Genomic DNA, 20,521 nt, shown 5'->3' with positions numbered 1-20,521 from the left:
GGGGTACCCTCATCCATTGCTGGTGGGAATGCAATCTTGTGCAACTACTTTGGAAATCAGTGTTTCAGTTTCTCAGGAAATTCGGGATCAACCTACCCCTGGACCCAACAATACCACTCCTGGGAATATACCCGAGAGATGCCCTATCATATGACAAGAGCATTTGTTCAACTATGTTCATAGCAGTATTATTTGTAATAGCCTGAACCTGGAAACAACCTAGATGCCCTTCAATGGAAGAATGGATGAAGAAAGTGTGGAATATATACACATTAGAGTACTATGCTGCGGTAAAAAACAATGACATCTCGAATTTTGCATGCAAATGGATGGAAATAGAAAACACTATCCTGAGTGAGGTAACCCAAATCCAAAAAGATGAATATGGGATGTATTCACTCATAATTGGTTTCTAGCCATAAATAAGGGACACGGAGCCTACAATTGGTGATCCTAAAGAAGCTAAGTAAGAAGGTGAACCAAAGGAAAAACATATAGTTATCCTCTTGGCTATGGGAAGTAGACAAAGTTGCCGGGGAGAAAATTGAGATCTTGGGGGTGGGGTGGGATGGGGGTAAGGGGAGATGGGAGAGAAAAGGGAGAAGGGGAGGAAGGGGGGAACTTGGGGAAAAAGGAGGATTGGGATAAAGGAAGGTTGGATAGGGGAGCACGGAAGCACAATTCTTAGTTAAGGGAGCCACCTTAGGGTTGGCAAGAGACTTGAACCTAGCGTGGCTCCCAGGTGCCCAAGTCGAGGTCCCCAGTTAATTCCTTGGGCAGCTGGGGATAGGGAACCTGAAATGACCCTATCCTATAACAATACTGACGAATATCTTGCATATCATCATAGTTGTAAAAACTCTTAAGGTATGGTGCGGAAACTAAAGAGACAGAAAGAGATTTAGCAAACTGCCTATAGCCTTGCTTTTTTCTTACCAATCTGTGTCACTGCTAAGTGCAGAAATTGCACCAAGACCACTGTTTCTATGTAGAGCCCTCCAGATTGGTTGCAGGGTCCACAATACAGCAGACATTCCTGTTCCCAGGTCCCCACCATTTTTAATCCTTGCTAAAAGGCAGGATTCCCTTCTCACGCCTCTTCCTGGATGCACACCGTGTTTCTATTGTAGGGTGTCTATCCTCCTAAGTCAGGTGCCTAGTCACCTTCACATTGGATATGCGATTTAAAGAAAACTCGAAAGATACATAAATTGACTTAAAATTTGATGAAGAAAAAAAAATCATTATTTTTATGTTACCTGACCTGCAGACAGTATGGATAGTAAGACATTTCATTTTGGTACGTCTTTTGTTTTTTCCATTCCTAATTTCACTGATATCCTTTCCTACTCTAACATCAGGGGAGAATCCCTTGTTTCTTTTCTCTACCAGAAGCAGAGGTTTACAGTATGAGCATCTCCTTTAACATTGATGGGTCAAATCAACAAATTGTGCCCTCTCAGCTGATGTCTAAGTATCTTGATCAAAACCTTGTGGGACTTGCCTTTAATTTGATACTCAAGGCATGCTCCCAGGCTTATATTCTTAAGAGATTAAACTCTGACACAGACTCCTTCTCAAAATTCTATCATCTGTTGAGATGCACTGAATGTCAGCAGTGTCACCTAGTATCAGTCCCTAAAGGAATCTGGCAGCAGAATGTTCTTGGAACTCCTTGATTGGCAACATGCACATGTGCACATATCACAGAAGCATCTCAAGCACTGTGATGTTTCCTTTAAGAACTTCCCTTCTGTAAGTTGACAGGAAGTGCATGAATCACATCGATAACACTTAACATCTCCAGGCCTCACTTTCTAGGAGGCCTGGAGATGTTAAGAAATGTGGTGGTGTTTGCTAGCCACTGGGTTTTACCCATCGTCCTTTTGGTTAGAATCAGTATGTCTGCCCTCCTGTTCCCTGCAAGCTCCATGGAACCCTGCTACACAGCCTGCTCCAATACTGAGTGAACCTAATAGGTGAGTCAGCAGCAGCTCTGCGACCTGACAGCCAAACACCCCACTCCCAAGGACCACAATGTGGGAGAAAAACCAGGGGCCCCTCCCCAGCTCCCTCAGCTTTTCTCTCCGCCAGCAGGGAGTTTCCCTGCTATCCCTCAGCCCATCCTGCCCCAACCCAACTTGTTCCCAGCAAGCTCCCTGAAACCCTGCTACACAGCTTGCTCGGTACTGAGAGGACCTAAGAGACAGCAAGGATTGGACCAAGATGTCAAGATACTGCCGGCCTCATTTGAAGGAAGAGATATGTAGGCACCAATGCAAGAAGTCTTCAACGTCCTAAAAAGTAAGAGAGTAACACCAGAACCCAGCAGACAGACACACAACAGGAAGACTTGATCATCCTAACCCATGAGAAGTAGAAAAAAACAACTTTAAACGTAACCTTATGAAACAGGAAGTGAAAAACTCCCTTAAAGAAATGGAAGAGAAGACAAACAAAAAGTTAGAAGAAATTAATAAATCCCTCAAAAATACCCAAGAAAACCAAGAAAAAGCAATCAAACATGTGAAGGAAACAGTTCAAGACTTGAAATAGAGGTAATATGGAAAAGACAAACTGAGGGAATTCTGGATATGGAAAATCTGGATAAATGAACAGGAACTACAGAGACAAGTATAACCAACAGAATACAAGAGAGAAGAAAAAATCTCAGGCGCTGAAGATACTATAGAGAAAACAGACTCATTAGTCAAAGAAAACATTAAATCCAACAAATTCTTAACAGAAGCATTCAGGAAATCAGGTACACCATGAAAAGACCAGACCTAAGAATAATAGAGGTAGAAGGAGAAGAACTCCAGCTCAAAGGCCCAGAAAATATATTCAACAAAAGTATAGAAGAAAACTTTCCAACTTAAACAAAGATATCCCTATGAAGGTACACAAGGCTTACAGAACAACAAGTAGACTGGATAAAAAAAAAATCCCCTCGCCATATAAGAATCAAAATACATAACATACAGAATAAAAAAAGAATATTCAGAGCTGCAAAGGAAAAAGTTCAAGGAACATATAAAGGTAAACCTATCAGAATTACACCTGACTTCTCAACAGAAACCATGAAAGGCAGAAGGTCCTGGAAATATGTGCTACAGACACTAAGAGACCATGGATGCAAGCCCAGACTACTATACCCAGCAAAGCTTTCATACACCATTGATGGAGAAAACAAGATATCCAATGACAAAAACAGATTTAAACAATACATATTCACAAACCCAGCCTTACAGAGGTACTAGAAAAAAAACCTCAGCACAAGGAAACTAACTACACACACAATAACACAGATATCTGATAACCTTCCACCAGCATAACCCAAAGAAGAGAAATACACAAACACTACTTCCGAAAAATAACTGGAGTTAACAACCACTGGTCATTAATATAGCTTAATATCAATGATCTCAATTCACCTACAAAATGACACAGGTTAAGGGAATGGATATGAAAACAGGATCCAGCATTCTATCGTTTAAAAAACACACCTCAGCCTCAAAGACAGATATTACCTCAGAATAAAGGATTGGGAAAAGGTTTTTCAATCAAATGGACCTAAGAAACAAGTGTGTGTGGCTATACTAATATCTAACAAAATTAATTTCAAGCTAAAATCAATCATAAGAGATGGAGAAGGACACTTTATACTCATGACAGGAACAATTCATCAAGATGAAGTCTCAATCCTGAATATCTAGGCCCCTAATACAAGAGCACCCACATATATAAAAGAAATCTTACAAAAACATCAAACCCCACACACTAATAGTAGATTTCAACACTCCTCTCTTGGCAATGAACAGATAAGCCAGACAGAAACTTAACAGAGAAATAAGATAACTAACAGATGTAATGAATCAAATTAACAGACATCTATACAACATTCCACCCAAACAAAAAGGAATATATCTTCTTCTCAGCACCTCATGGAACCTTCTCTAAAATTAATCACATACTTGGTAACAAAGCAAACATCCACAGATACAAAAAAAAAAAAATAGAGTAGCCCACTGTGTCTTATCGAATCCCCATTGAGTAAAGTTAGAATTCAACAATACTACTCCCAGAATGCCTACAAACTCATGAAAACTGAACTACAGAGCCACTCCTGGGTCAAGAAAGAAAGAAAGAAAGAAAGAAAGAAAGAAAGAAAGAAAGAAAGAAAGAAAGAAAGAAAGAAAGAAAGAAAGAAATTAAAATCCTCCTTGAATTTGATGAAAATGAAGGCACAACATACCCAAACCTATGGGACACTATGAATGCAGTGCTAAGAGGAAAGTTCATAGCACTAAATGCCCACTTAAAGAAAAGGAAGAAAGCTCACATTAGTGACCTAACAGCACACCTGAAAACTCTAGGGGAAAAAAAGAAGCAAATTCACCCAGTATGAGTAGAAGACAGGAAATAATCAAACTGAGGGCTGAAATCAACAAAACTGAAACACAGAAAACAATACAAAGAATCAATGAAACAAAGAGCTGGTTCTTTGAGAAAATCAACAAGTTTGACAAACCCTTATCCAAACTAATCAAATGGCAGAGAGAGAACATCTAAATCAACAAAATCAGAAATGAAAAGGGAGGCATAAAACAAACACTAAGGAAATTCAGAGAAAGCCGGGCGGTGGTGGCGCACGTCTTTAATCCCAGCACTAGGGAGGCAGAGGCAGGCGGATCTCTGTGAGTTCGAGACCAGCCTGGTCTACAGAGCTAGTTCCAGGACAGGCTCCAAAGCCACAGAGAAACCCTGTCTCGAAAATCCAAAAAAAAAAAAAAAAAAAGAAAGAAAGAAAGAAAGAAAGAAAAGAAAAAAGGAAATTCAGAGAATTATTAGCTCCACAAAATTGGAAAATGTAAAAGAAATGGACAATTTTTTAGATAGATAATGGTATCTACCAAAATTAAATCAAGACCAAGTGAGCAATTTAAATAAACCTATAAGCCGTGAGGAGATAAAAACTGTCATCAAAAACCTATAAAGGAGAAAATGGGAAGTAGCCTTCAATGCATAGACACAGGAGACAACTTCCTAAATATAACCCCAGTAGCACAGACAATACGAGAAACAATAAATAAATGGGACCTCTTGAAACTGAGAAGTTTCTGTATAACAAAGGACACAGTCAATAAGACAAAAAGGAAGCCTACTGAATGGGAAAAAATCTTCACCAACCACACATCAGATAAAGGACTGATCTACAATTATGATATAAAGAACTCAAGAAATTAGACATTAAAATTATAGATAACCTAATTAAAAAATTATTCTCAACAGAAGAATTTCAAATGGCCAAAAGATACTTAAGGACATGTTCAACTTCCTTAGCTATCAAGGTAATGCAAATCAAAACAGCTCTGAGATACCATCTTCTACCTATCAGAATGGCTAAGATCAAAAACACTAATGATAGCCTATGCTGCAGAGGATGTGGAGTAAAGGGAACACTCATCCATTGCTGGTGGGAATGCAAACTCGTGCAACCACTATGGAAATCAGTGTGGCGATTTCTCAGAAAACTGGGAGGTGGGGAGGGGATTTGCATTGGTACATTTTTTTAAGTAATACAAAAAAGAATCAGTATTTCTGTCACAGACACTTATTAACTTTGTTTAAAAATATTCAATCAGAGAACTGGAGATGGAACTTAGTGGTTAAGAGCATTGACTGATCTTGAAGAGGACTTCAGTTTAATTCCAAAAACCCACAGGATGGCTCACAATCATCTGTAACTCCTTTTACAGGACTACAACACCCTCTTCTGTGTTCCAATAGCACCAGGCACACAGTGATACACAAACATATATGAAGGCAAAACACCCCTACACATTAAAAAAAGAAACTATTTACTTACTAAGTAAGAAAATAAATAAATATTCAAAAGCTCCATCAATGGTGCTAATAGTTGGCCTCAGATGTCTCATTTGAGGGGAAGTTAGGTCAACTCAAAGGTCCCCCAAATCATGTGAAAGACATTTTTGGGTTCTTGGGGTTCTGTACTACACAATCATAATCAGGTTCCCAGAAAATGTGCGTGTTTGCTTTATCTAATTCTAGAAATGTCTTTTAAGGAAGAGTACTGTGTGGATGGATAGATGAGTGTGTAGATGGGACCCCGGGGGAACAGTGAAGCTTAGCAAGAGTAGTCTCTGAACTTTGACGGAGGAACTGTTGTCCTGAGCGAGAGAAAGGCAGGAGCTGAGAACAGTGACCAGCATTAACTGTGCCTGCTGCCTTGAATGGACAGGAATGCAGTTTGGCAGACAGTAGAATGGCGGTGAGAGCAGCCCTTGAGAGAGCCAGAAAGAAGCCTTTGATAAATGAGCCTTTGGCATTCAAGGACAGAACTGCCTACAGGCCCTCAGCCCAGGGCTCAAAGATAAGTCTCATGCCCATTTGTAGAAAACCTGGGACACGATTATGAAGTAAGAGGGGTGCAGATGATGGGTCCCCCTACATTAACGTCACCCAAGGCTGCTCCCTAAAAACGCTCCCCACCCCACCCCCCGCAGAGGCTGCTCAGGCTGTTTACTGTTGATAAATTCTTCAACCTTCTCCTCCCTTCCTCCCCGGCAGCTGCAGAAACAGAGTCCAGAGGGATCTGGACAGCACCCAGAGGAGTATTAGAACAGGTGGCAAGCTGCTCCCTGGGGAGGTTGGTGAGGAGATGCACCTGGGGGCAGAAGGAGGAGGGAGAGAAAGGAGAACAAAGAAATTATGACACTAAGTGTAAGCTAGCTGAGTTACTAATATGGATACGTGAGACATTCCTTAGGGTTATTAGCAATAAAGAGGAAATAATGTTTTGAAGGGGCTAGTAATGTGAACTGACCAAGTGGTGAATTAGCCTTCTCCCCTTCTTTGTTAGCAGGTCCAGCAGCCTGAGTTTATCAGTTTTATAAGCCAAAAGTGCCACCTTCTGGTCTAAATGAGGATGGAACATGGAGGTCCATGTACTGTTCTTTTTTCTTTTAAAGATATTTTCTTTTAAAGCTGATATTTTTTCTGTTAATGTTACCTTAACTGCAGGTAGACTTCATTTTCTCATCCATATTCTCATTTTGTGCAAGAGTTACTTTATCCCTCTCTCATCTTCTCCTGTGATCCCTTCTCGAAATACGTCTCTCATCATGATGCGGTTTTGATAGATATCGTGTCAGGAAATAATGTGTTTGTTATGTTGTAAAAAAACATCCACAGCATTTCAAAGTAATGAAAATACTGAAAATAGTTTGTAAACTTATGTTAATGATTGCTGAAATAACAACTTAAACCTGTGGTATATTTTGAGGTGGGGGTGACCTCACATACCAGCACGTGACTGGTAGGAAGGGGTAGGGGAATCATTAGAGAGTTCAAGGCCAAACAAACAGGTTCCAAACAAGCAAGCAAAACTGACATATAATTTTAGCTCTATATCCAGTTATCTATAGAAGAACAAAACTAACAGAAATTTAATTATACAACAATCTATATGCTATTTCAAATGACTATAAACCACTTTGAACTAAGAATCTGATAATGTTTGTCATGTACTTTGGTTCTAGAACACTAGTTAAGAAAATAAAACCACTGGCCTGTTTAGAGACAGGAAGAACAGAAGAGCTAACACATGGGGAGTAGGCCCTGTATCTCACCTGGGCAGCGTACTAGAGCTGACTCTGTTGGCAGGGGCACAAGTGAGTCAGCCCTGAAGGTGTGAGAGCAGGAGAGCTGCACCCCCACCCTGTCTGCCATGTGAAGGCATATGTGGGGAAAAGATGCCCCCACCCCTTGCCTTCTGTGCAAGGTGGGAGAGATGGCCTCAGAAGCTTGGGAGTGAGAGAGCTGGTCTTGCCCCTCACCAACTGCAGCACTCGGGAGAGCGGGCCCTGCACCTCAGCTGAGCAAAACAGTAGAACTCTCCCTGGTCATGTGGGTATGGGTGTAAGAGCAGGAGAATTGGCCTCACGTCCTGCTGCCTGCTGTCTTGTGTGAACTAGCTGGGGCAGTGCCGGAGAACTTGCCCTGGTATTGGCAATGAGGGAAACCTGGCAGGCTGATCAGTCCGGAACCAGGGCTATAAGTTGGTTCACTGCAACATCCACCTCATCTATAAACTGCTAGAACATGCGAAGGGGTCAGACTTGTGGCTCCAAAACTGTAGGATTGGCATGAAACAACAAGATACCCTAAAAGTATTCCCAGTGAAGATCCAGGGTTAATGGTGTAGCAGAAGCCAGAAGTCTTGAACCAGACCAGTGATTCATTGATATAACTACTTACAACTAAGATGAACTAAAACGTATACTATGTCACACTACAGCTTCCACCCAGGACTGCTCATTTGTATTTTAAATTTTACTTTTTGCGGGGAGGTTTGCAAGGGCAAAGAGCAGGTATGAAGGGACAGGAAGATGATGGGGTTAGGATGCATGATGTGAAAGTCATAAGGAATCAATAAAAAGTTTTTTTCTTAAATAGGGAGAGGAAGAAAAAGGAGTGAGAGAATGAGCAGATAGACATTGAGACTGGGAGAAAGGGGAGGAGGAAGGGAAAATACTTAAATTATGATATTAATTTTATTGTATGATGAAAAATAAGAAAGTGGGGTAAGAAAAATTAAAGAAAAAGGCAAAAATATATCTTCAGGAGCAGGGTCCATGTCTGGGAAAAAGTCATTTGAGGAAGTAGTATTAGAAAGAATGAGAAAGTGGTCTAGATGAGTTGTGGGGAGAAAAATGCTCCAAGGGAATAGGAAAAGGGACATTCTAAAAACAAGAAATGTTGATGAAGAAACTCAGTGGATAGGGCTGGGGGGGGTGGATTCGAGGCAGATGGTGCTCAAATCATGAAGAATTCACCAAGTCATCATCAAGACTTTCTCTGGCAGGAAGTCACAGCATGGTGCTCCACAGTGTGAAGAACTTTGACCTGTTGGCTGCTGTGTGGAGACCGCAGCAGCAGCACATTAGGCAGCATCAACAGAGCTTGCTAGAGCAGTCTATACAGGTTTGAGAGAAAACGGGGAAGAAGACTGTGAGACATTTCCAGAGAGGAGCTAGGGGTACAGACATTATCAAAGATCTTGGGGGCCATTCCATAGGTAAGTGGGTATGTGTTCAAATTTCAAGAAAAAGAGATAAAAAAAAATAGGTGTTACCTGCTTACATAAATAATACATAGAGTTGTGGCACTAGAGAAAGAAAAAAAAAGCCAGAGAATGAGGAGAGAGAGAGAGAGAGAGAGAGAGAGAGAGAGAGAGAGAGAGAGAGAGAGAGACAGACAGACAGACAGAGAGAGGGGAGGGAGAGGGAGGGAGGGAGGAGAGAGAGCAGGCTGGAAAGGAGTAGATAAAAAGCAACTAGAAGATCTATCTCAGATAACACATGAAGACACAGAAACACTTATATATCTATGAGGTGTGTACAAGTCATTTAAGACGGTTTTCCTATAAAATGATGCCTTTGTAATAAACATTAACTAAGCTATGAGGACTAATTCAAGAATTCTGAGATATTCAATATTAGCTTATTGAAATAGCTATTTCTGAGGATTACTTATGGCTTAACTTTTCAGTCTCACTGAATCTTAGCAAGGAAACTCTTCTGGCAATGTACATGACAAGGAACTTTTGCTCAGATGGACATGTGATGAACCAGCCTGATTCCATCCTAAAATCAGTAGCTATCTTGTTGCAAGGTCAAAATAAGTTCATTTCTGTTTTATATAAAATTTAAGTTTGCATGTCTAAAATTTTTAGCTGACTGTAACTTCAACCTTCCTGGAATTGGACTTGGTTCATACCTGAGTCTTGACCTAAACTCACCCTGATAAGATAAAGTAGTCTGCAAAATAATTTTGAGATGCTCTGCCAAGTTTCTATGTAACCATAATTCCTCTGAAAACCCACTAGCCATGCAGTTTTGGGTTTTTTGGGGGGAGGGGGGATTAGAAGAGGTGTTAGCTATATAAACCCCACTTTCTTCTATGTTCAGTGCTTTTCTTTCAAACCCCACTTCATGGAGACAGTCATGTCTGACAGAAAATAAAGCTTGCTTAATTTGACTAAAAAATATCGGGTAATGGTCTTTACTTCTTTCAGTGGGATTAAAACATGAAGTGGATCTTCACAGTAAAAAAAGAGAGATTATATTCCTTTGCCTCATAACTGGTAAGGAAGCCTTAAGGAAAAGAATCACCAGGGCTCACACCTCGAATTCTTGTGGCTAGCAAGCAAACAGCTCTATGCATGTGCTTCTGTGTAGTGGCATGGCATTAGCAGAACCTTTCATTGTGAGGACAGAACCAATATAGCTTGTCATTTCTACTGAGAGCACATAAAAGCATCTACTTCATAGTAAATAGAGTGGCAATGTATGCGAGGAAAGAAGTCTGAGTCTCAATGTGATGAGTGACAGAGAGATAAACGTACACACTCTGCCTTAATAAAAGAACACTGTTAGGTACATGCATGGAGACCACTTGGGACTAAGGCTGCAAGATTTTCATGGATCTAAGGATGTAGTATATCAACCATGAAATCTGTCTGCAAAACTCATCATGTCTGTAAAATCTCCATTTAGTCACAGAATATGATGTGCTGGCTTGTGATTTTCTCAGTGGGTGTCTGTCATCTACATCCCACCTGGCTGAGAACAGAATGAACTTAGAGGAAGAAATGATGAATCTGCCTGTATGGAAACTTTTTAACACACTAGTTCATTCTCTCTGAGATGGTCATTATTCTTGGTTGTCCTCCTGACTATATCGGAAACTAACTGAAGTTTAGAAATGGAGGGCACACCTGAGAGAGAATTTTTGCTTAATTTGAAGTGGGTGGGTTCATTTCTGGTATAGACCTTTAAGGTAAGAGGATACTTGCCTTTACCCTGATCTTGAGGCAGGAAGATACACTTTTAATCTGAACCACATCTTTGGCTGGAAGCTTATATAAGGACATGAAAGATGGAAGCGTTTTCTCTTTGCCTGTTTGCCTCACCTTGTTTACAAGTCCATTCCTTCTATTAGAGTCTACTCTTCAGGATTCCAGCATCTTTATGTGGCATTTCCCTCTGTATGCTGTGAATACCATTGATTAATAAGGGAACTGTTTTGGGTCTCTAGCAGAGCCATAGGGAAACATAACTAGGTGGGAAAAATGAAACAGAATGCTAGGAGAATGAAGGCACAGTCAGAGAGAAAGCCATGTGGCCTGCCAGAAACAGACTCCCGGAACTTTACCTGGTAAGCCACAGCCTCATGGCAATACATCAGTTACTAGAAACGGATTTAACTAAGATATAAGAGTTAGCCAGTAAGAAGTTAGAGCTAATGGGCCAAGCAGTGTTTTAAATAATATTGTTTCTGTTTTATTTTGGTTCTGGGTGGCTGGGACTATAACAAGCAGCCCCCTGCAACAGCATCTACTGAAGACTAGCTGAGATATTCAGTGTCATGGAGTGAGCAACTTCTGGATTCTGAGACTTTCTATTCAAGTCATTGTCGTATTAGCTGAATCACAGCCTGTAAGTCATTATGATAAATTCTCCCTCTTTCAATCACTCTCGTATATATGCATATATGTGTACATATATGAGAGAGAGATTCATAATAAGTTCTGTTTCTCTAGAGAACGCTGACTAATGAACTCTAGTATTAGTTTTTTCACTCACTCAATAAATTGAATAAGCAATATTGTTTTCAATCCTTGAATACCATAATGAAACATCATGACCCATTACACGTAAATGTAGCAATCATATATAAGAGTAAAATAGCATTAAGAATTAGACATTACTATTTATATTATGTATAAGAGTGGAACTAAGAAATTTTCCATAAGTAAAAATGACCTTCAAATTTGAAAACTTTGAGTGGATGTGTTCAAGTGTACAATTAAGGAACTGTCAATTAAGGGAAGTTGATTGTGAAAAGTATTGTTAATGATTAAGAAGCTTACAAAGGTAGAAACAAGCTGTTTTCTTTGGAGAGCTCAGACTCTATCAATCAATCAACACTTTGTTGTCTACCTTAAAGAAGCAGTATTAGTTTTTCATTTCTAAGAAAATATTTGGATATCCAGAGTTTGACAGCTGCTGTCAGAAATAATGCTTCATGAGGGGAAAAATGTAGTTCATCTACCAACTCAGTTCACCAAGGCTTTCTCTAAAGATAGTTGCTGAACTTCAGAACATAGGAGTTCTTCATGTAAACGCCACACTTGTGTCACACTGACATTCAAAAATGGTTAGTTACAGCTTGAGATTTCAATTTCGTTTTTACTCCAGAAAAACAGACGGATGAATTTCTTGGAAAGCACATTGGGGAAGGAAAGGCTAAGTCACTGGAAGTGACCATCAGTTTACTAAAAGGGGAAATAGATTGTGTAATGGTTGCCAAGGTTCAAAAAAGTAAATTCTCACTTGCTGTGGGATAATGTTCCTGTACACTGAAAGATTTGTCACTCACATTAGTTTAATAAAACACTAATTGGCCAGTAGCCAGGGAAAAAGTATTTGTGGGGCTCCCAGATTAGGAGAATTCTGAGACGAGGAAAGGCAGAGATGCAGTCACCAGTCAGATGCAGAGGAGCCAAGATGAGGATGCTGCACTGAGAAAATGTACAAGCCACATGGCTAAACATAAACGAGAATTATGGGTTAATTTAAGTTGTAAGAGGTAGTTAATAATAAGTCTGAGCTAATAGGACAAATAGTTTATAATTAATATAAGCTTCTGTGTATTTCTTTGGGACTGCATAGCTGCAGGATTGGGCAGGACAGATACTTACTTCTACACTCACTGACAATGTTTCCAAGAAATGGATGGAAGGCAGGGACATCTCTTGGTCTGTTGCATTCTTTTCTGTAATAATGGGACCTACATGGAATGATGTCTTGACAGGGAAAGAGCAGTGGCAGGTATGCCAAGCTCAGAGAAAGTTTGGAGATGATCATGCAGACTCATCTTCATCAGCAAGACCCAGTATCAGCTTATGTGAAGAATGGGAAAACCAAAAACAACAAACAAACAAACAGAAACAAAGATATTTTTAAGTTTTAACAAAGTTGTGAAGAAGTTTTTTACAAAGAAGACTAATTACTGATGGCTTCTGTGAATACTGCTCAGATGTAGCCTTGATAACTTCTGTCCCAGCTTCTTGGAAGTCAATTTTGACCTTTAAAATATATCTCAATTAGTAGCTCGAAAATATGCAGTAAGGCAATTTAATTTTCATGGTCACTTTAAAAATATTGGTTACAGTAGTAGTTATTGAGTTTAGGCTTCACACTATCTTGATTATTATGGCAGCCATAAAACATTTTGCTTTTAGTAAATAAAAAGTTTCTCCTTTTGTAGTTTGGATCTTTTTTGAGAAAACTTGTTTAGAATGCATGTATGTATTGATTTTAATAATTGCAGCATGTTGGGGTTAGGATGTCTATTTCCTCTCTTTCCTGCAGATTTTAATTTTCCAATCTAGTATGTAAATTTATAGAACAATAAAATCTGTTTGTTTTAGTTGATTTTTTTCAGAAAATCTTTAGTAAACAAACTTAGGAAGTAGATTTTTAGAAATATCTTATTATTTATCAAGGAACTGATTATTTCCGCTAGAAAAATACAAAAACTGGGGCTTTGAATTATTATTGCCTCTGGAAAGTTGTAAGAAAGGGCAGACATAGTGTCTGCTTCTGAAGTTTGGTTTAGGGATCACAATTGTGCTTCTTTATGACTTACTCTGTGGGCAAATGTCACAGTAATGATTTGTGTTCTTTATGCTCTATTACATAATGGTGTCAAATCAGTGTTGAATTTATTGCGTTTGTTTGCTTGTCTAATTATGTATATGGATGTTTGGTCTGTAAATATGTTTGTGCACCAAATGCATGCTTGGGAGGTGAGCACAGGGGCCAGAATGTCTAATCCCTGGTACTGGATAATATAATCAATATAAGCCACCCTGTGGGTGTTGAGGTTGAACCCAGGTCCTTTTGAAGAACAACCAGTGCTCTTAACAATCTCTGAACCACATACCCAACTCCTGTTAAACTAGTCTTAACACCTACCTGTGGAACCTTGGAATGCATGTACATTTTAATAACATCTTAATATTATTTCTCATAATATAATGTTCTCATCTTAATAGTATTTCATCATTCAGGGCTTCGTATTCTTAGTTAAATACAGAGATAGAATAAATTAAAAAAGGCAATCAAATGTTTACATTTATCATTTGTATTTTATTTTCTGAAAATCTTCATAGTTATCCATTTAGAGTAAGGTAAATATTATTTCACTTTGGTCATAAAGATAATAAACATAACATAAAAAGGAGCACCTGGTGTTTTGAGACTGACTTTATACTGGTGAATAATAATATACAAAAGTGTTTGTTTCTGCAGTTCTGATTTGTACTGAGAAATCAGCATTCTTTGCCAACATTTCTTTAACTAGAAGCACACATATCAAACAATTAAACACAAAACAATATTTTGTCATTATTGTAATTTTGACTTGAGAGCCTGCTTTCAGAGGATGCTCCCAGAGGTCAGCAAACAACTCAAACTGCTGGTCTGTGGCACTTTCCTCATTGTCCAGAGGGTAGTAGTAGGCTTGATTTCAAGATCGGTGGCCTAGGCGGGAGCAAAGCTTTCTTTTGGAATGATTTCATAATCACCAAGACAGCAAATAGCTTCTGTTCTCAGTGGAATAATCTGGAGCACCTGGTATTTCATGGGTGAGGGGTGGATACACTGCAAACTATGCTAGGCTTTCACCTAATCCAAGCATTTATTTTCATCCATGTGTTCATTTACTGGTAGTCAACAAATATTTGTTTCCTTCCTTACATCCCTCCCTGCTTCTCTTCCTTCCATCTTCCTCTCCTTCTCATCCTATCACTTTCTGCTCCTCCTTTCTCTTACCCTTCTTCCTTCCCTGCCAATTCTCCCTGAAAACTCCTCATGTAGGGCCAGGCTGTCTTCAAACATGTAATGGTTCTCTGCCTCAGCTTCTTGCCTGTTGGAATTACATTGGTGATTTTTTGAGTGATATATCCATAGACTACGGTGGTTAGCAATCTGTGCTGTTTACTGAATAAGTTCAAAGGCAGCTAAGAAAGAATGGGATAAGATTAGACAGACATCTCTTCTCCTGAGCTGTGTCTTCCCTTGGTTTTGGTGATTTGGTTCATATTGAGAAGGAAAATTTAGGCCAGACACGTTTTAATATTTGTGGACATAGAACCTGTCCTTTGGCACTAGTTTGGTTCACAGAGTGGGGAATGATTGTACAATGATGGCTAACTTGGACTTGGCCATTACATAAGCCAGATTAATGTTTAAATTTTTTAAAAAATTAATATATTTATTTTTATTTTATGTGTATGAATATTTTGCTTACATGTATCTGTGAACTGCGTGTGTGCCTTGCGACCCAGAATTCAGAATAAGGCATCAGCTCTCCTGGAACTGGAATTACAGGTGGTTGTGAACAACCATAAAGTTGCAGGGAAGTGAACCCAGGTCCTCTGCAAGAGCTACAAGTGTTCTTATACACTGAGCATCCTCTCTAGGCCCAACCTCTGGATTTTTTCTTTCTTATTGTGTGAGTCAGTAAACACCACCATTAGTCTAGTTACTTTGAAATTTCCATCAATCTCAAAATAATCTTGATGTGTCCATACTATGTACCAGTTTTTAAAGTCTCAAGAGAAGAAAATGAATGATTCAAAACTCATTCTACCTGAAAACTTTCCTGACTTTTCCAGTCTTAGATCCATCTTCTCCACATAAGTACACCAAATTAAGAAACTTAGTATCTTATATTGATTATATCTGTCCTTAGAGCTTGGAAGATCTGGACTGTCTAAGAGCAGCAATCACCTCTCAGTCATCTTTATATCTAGCACAGTAATTAGTACATAAGACATCCAGTAAAGTCGTTGTTGAATTTCCAATGGGTGTTAGGTATGTGACAAAGTCTGAAGACCTCTTCAGATTTCCAATCCGACATAAAAAAGGACCACTCCAACAGGTGCCACCACTGGGGAAATCTAAAGTGCTTTCCATATTTCTGTGCCTCAAACAGGATTCCAGAGAGGAGCTGGACCTCTCAATGAATAAAAATAGAGGTTGATGTGGGACAAAGGTCTTGTACCCTGTAAAGATCTGTCACTTATATTGGTTTAATAAAATGCTGATTGGCCAGTATATAGGCAGGAAGTATAGGCAAGGTCACCAGAGCAGGAGATTCTGGGAAGAGGAAAGGCTCAATCTACAGCCATCACTCAGATGCAGAGAACACCAGATGAGAATGTCTCGCTGATAAAGGTACCAATCCATGTGGCTATCATAGACAAGAATTATGGGTTAATGAAAGAAGAGTTAATTAATAAGAAGCCTGAGCTAATAGGCCAACCAGTTTATTATTAATGTAGGTGTCTGTGTATTTCTTTGGGACTGAGCAGCTGCAGGACCAGGAGGGAATGAAACCTCTGTCAACAGAAGGTTGTGGTTAGGAGGAAGATAGTAACGATGATGATGGTCTTCAAGCCTACCTAACTTCATGTGTGGCCGTTGCTCCTAGACTACCACAGAGAATACTGACATCCAGTAGGAAATGTGGAGGTTTACTGATCTTAGTAATCTCGTTTTTCTCCTATGCTGTGGTTTTGTTTGTTTGGATTTGGTTTTGCACTTTCCATCAATTTTGGCATTAATTCCAATCATTATCATGTTATATTTGAAATACTGAGTAATGTGTATGTTTCTGTAGGGAAACGGTCATCATGTCATATTGTTTCAATTCTAAGTTATTATGTATGTGTAGCTGAGGCCCGCAGCGGCTCCCTATGCCTCCAACTACTTCCATCACCAGTCAACCACAGATGATTAGAATTGAGAGCATAAAGGTAGTTATTTACAGAGGCCCTCATCAAAAGACAAACCTTCATTGACTTTTTCTAATAAGTCACGTCTTCCATCAGAACCTTAGGGCTGAGTCCTTCTGAATTTGGGAAGACATATACTCCCCAAGACTTTCTTTGATTCCCCTGCTGTGAGCACAGTCTCTACTCAGAATAACTTGTACTAAAAACAAACTCCTGAAAAAGAATGTTTAATAAACCCACACATTCCTACTGGGTGATTTGCTCTAATGGGAGCACAGCAAGGAAATATGAGGCTCTGTCAGGAAGAGTTCTCTCAACCCACGACAGGAGTGGAGGATTCCTTGTTAGTATAATTCCTTTTCAGGGAGTCAAAGGTGAGTTTCCAGCCACTCCAGAGAAATATCCATTTAATTCAATACAATGAAGAATATTTTATGTTGATCAACATTGAGGATTTTGTGTTCTTCCCTCCCATTGCAAAGCATGAAGTTATCATTGTGCATACACTGAAACTGTAAGGACTTGGGATAACATTTTACTTTTAAAACATTTCAGGGGACATGGTTTTGTTTTGCTTTGCATTGTGTTTGAAATGTTTTTGTAATTTGAGATTATTTCTTTTTATAAGTAGTTTAAAATATACAATCCAGTTCCATCTGTTGCATATACAAAGCCTTGCTACTGACAAGTGTTTTTCTTGTTTTCTTTATTAAAGTTGATTCAAATTAAATTATAAAACAAAATTCTTAACAAGCAAAAATAGTTGATGTGGGAAACAAGGGATCCACATAAGTAACTTGCAATTCTATTGAAAGAACCTACTATGACAGTTTGAGAGCACCAACCATATACCTCCAAGAGATATACAGAAGCAGATGATCTCCAAGGAAACCAGTGCTATGTGGTTAGTTTTAGCCCACTGTGGTGAAATGTACATCACAGAGCAGACACCATGCTGCAGTGTAAATATGACTCTTGGATGCCATTGGAGCTCCCACCTTCACAGTCCAAAACATGATAAAACAGACTCTTTCTCTGACAGAACTCTCCCCAGCACGTGTTTCTCAACTAAAGAAACATCTTCCCACCCAACCCTGGTACTATTAGGGCATAGGACTATAAAAAGTAGAGTAATAAATATTACCTTTAAAAAACTTTCAAGAGGTATCCTATTTTAATTGTTAATTTATTTGGCTGTATTTATCTCAGGTAGATTGACAGCTACCAAATTATCAAAAATCCTATAACTATGAAACTCATTAAATATGTATGGCAGAAGGGTCTTCCTTAAAGTCTTAAGTTAGACCCTGAAAGGAAAAAAACAATGGCTGAGGTGTCCAGTCTAATCTTCAGACTCTTGTCTTATATGACAGTAGACTCATACAATTTTCTCAAAATGAAGTTATTCTACCAAGAAGAATACAAAGAACATTTTCAAAAATTAGCTTTATATTTAGAAGATGAGAGAGATCTGAAAAAAAATCATTGAAATTAAGAAACCCAGCAACATTTTCTCAGAAAATAGCAAAAGTGTAACAAATATTCAAGTCTTAACTATGAGTATTGAATTAATGATAGGGTCACTTCATAATGAAAAAGAAAAAGAAACATGGCACCCATCCTCTTCACCAAATACAAACAGAAACCTCTCCAGATAGAACAGGTTAAAATTATTACCAAATGGCATCTTATTCAATCATTAAGAGACTTAGTAACAAATGAGAAATGAGCTTTGCTAGAAAAATGCATTGGATGGCTTTGGCATCTATGTGAAACTCGGTTTGTTTTTTCACCACTGACAGAAAAAACAATGGATATAAGATATCTCCCTGCTCTGTTACAACACAAGGCAAATATATGGAACCTGTTCACCAGCTCAGGGCAGTTCTGCTGCAGCGGTATTGTGTAACCTGACAGTCTGAACTGGTTACTGCCATGAGGCAGCCAACACTACCACACAATATTTCAGTCATCACCCTGATGGTCATTAACATTCTTAGGTGGATGAATTATATGAAATAATGTTTTAAATAGTTGTTTATATCCTGAAGAATTCCTCACTAAAACTGTAGGATTTTCTTTGATCAAAAAAGTAAGTACATTATTTTATCTTAATTCCTGTGTGTCTCATGTAGTATACTTTATCATAGTACATACAATGAGAGCTTGAGAAAAATGCATTAAAGAACATATATAGTCTTGATTAATAAGAAAAATATAAAAACCATAAGAACTGATTGCTTGGGAATTATACCATTTTCAAAGTGAATTTAAAGTTTTTAGCAAACACTTTTAAAATGTGGTAGAATCAGCTAAAGGCCACAACAAACTTTTAGTACAGTCTGAAATTTGTAAGGCTGACCATATGGACATGAAGGCTGAAGCAGGTGAACTGTGTGATATCAATATACACCAAACAATATTTACCAATTGGATATGTGTTAGTGTAAATCTAGGAGTAATGAGCTAAGTTAGTTCAGCTCCAGTTTTCTCAGTGGTGCCAAAGCCACTGGGAAAGTGGAACCCCTAAACTTAAAAGTCTAGAAAAGTTGTTAGTAGGAAAGTCTGTTCTGTTCTGTTTGCTGCACCCATGCTCTGTCTGTTAGTAAAAGGATGCTCTCACTCTGCGGCCCTTCAAGGGCTGTGGTGGACGATGATTGCTCAACAGAAAAGCTGCCGTCTCGCCCTCGGCTGAACACAAGAGGCTACGGAATCTGGCCAGCTGTTGAAAATTAGAGCAGAATTAATTTCACCATAGAAAGTCAGACTGAACTTAATGAGCTGTGTGGAAAAGATAAAAGAGTTATAATCTGTCCTCTACCAGCATCTAAAAATATTGCAAAGCTAAATTTCTAAGTTGCATGTTACAGATCATAAGTTCTGCTAGGTTCACTTCACTATACAAAAAAATGATAGATCTGAAATTAAGAATATAAACATTCTTTACTTGAGGATAAAAGTTGTAAAAGTAGGAAGTGCTCTAAATAGTACAGACTGATATTCACAGAGCCATTTTCCATATGACCCCTTTCTACTCTCTAATACACACCTGGCATATTTTATTACAAAAATATGCTCAAACGTACCTAATGTTTAAAATCTGTTTTTCCATATAATACATGCTATAAGCATTTTTGTATATCAATAAACATAATTTTACATAGTACTTGCAATTGTTTCAGAGTTCTATATACATTGCCTGTTATAAATGTGATATGAAATTCCAATAATCTGGGGAAGTTTAATATTGTTTACTACGATTTTGCAAAAGTCTACAGTGATCAAATAAAGACTGGATAAATTACCTGAGTAATCCTAACCTCATGCTCTACAAAAAGAACTGCTTATTAGAATAAGGTTTGCCGTTTGTTTTGATTTTTGCTGTATTTTGATGAAGACAATTTGGTAAACTTTAAGACTGAGAGCCTTTATTCTCTATACAGTTTTAGTCCCTTGATCTCAGAGCCACATCAGTTAGGCTTCCATCCCCTCATTTCCTGTATAGTATCTACCAGGAGGAAAGAAGAGCAGAAAGAAACTCTCACCATTAACACAGTAGCTTATAAGTATGGCCTGTAGATACAGGATCACCCATTTAGAAGCAGATCTTTTCTTTACAAATGATATTCC

General features: G+C 38.6%; 1 protein-coding gene across 3 annotated transcripts in view; it reads right to left on the bottom strand.

Annotated features, from left to right (window-relative positions):
- The window catches only part of Ca13 (carbonic anhydrase 13), an 82,959-nt gene that overhangs the window by 38,657 nt on the left and 23,781 nt on the right, over positions 1-20,521 (bottom strand). Inside the window, exon 7 of one of the 3 annotated variants that reach the window (XM_075971557.1) lies at positions 14,227-14,633. The exons of 1 other annotated variant lie outside the window; for it this stretch is intronic. In XM_075971557.1, coding sequence (XP_075827672.1) covers positions 14,529-14,633 — 105 coding nt within the window. In that variant the 3' untranslated portion in view covers positions 14,227-14,528. Of the gene's footprint in view, positions 1-14,226; positions 14,634-17,580; positions 19,614-20,521 lie in introns of those variants that run through there. One more of the 3 variants, XM_075971556.1, reaches the window with a different exon arrangement.

This window comes from Microtus pennsylvanicus, chromosome 5, assembly GCF_037038515.1.
Source record: "Microtus pennsylvanicus isolate mMicPen1 chromosome 5, mMicPen1.hap1, whole genome shotgun sequence".
Classification (NCBI taxonomy): Eukaryota; Metazoa; Chordata; class Mammalia; order Rodentia; family Cricetidae; genus Microtus; species Microtus pennsylvanicus.
This window is presented reverse-complemented; position numbering and strand designations above follow the sequence as displayed.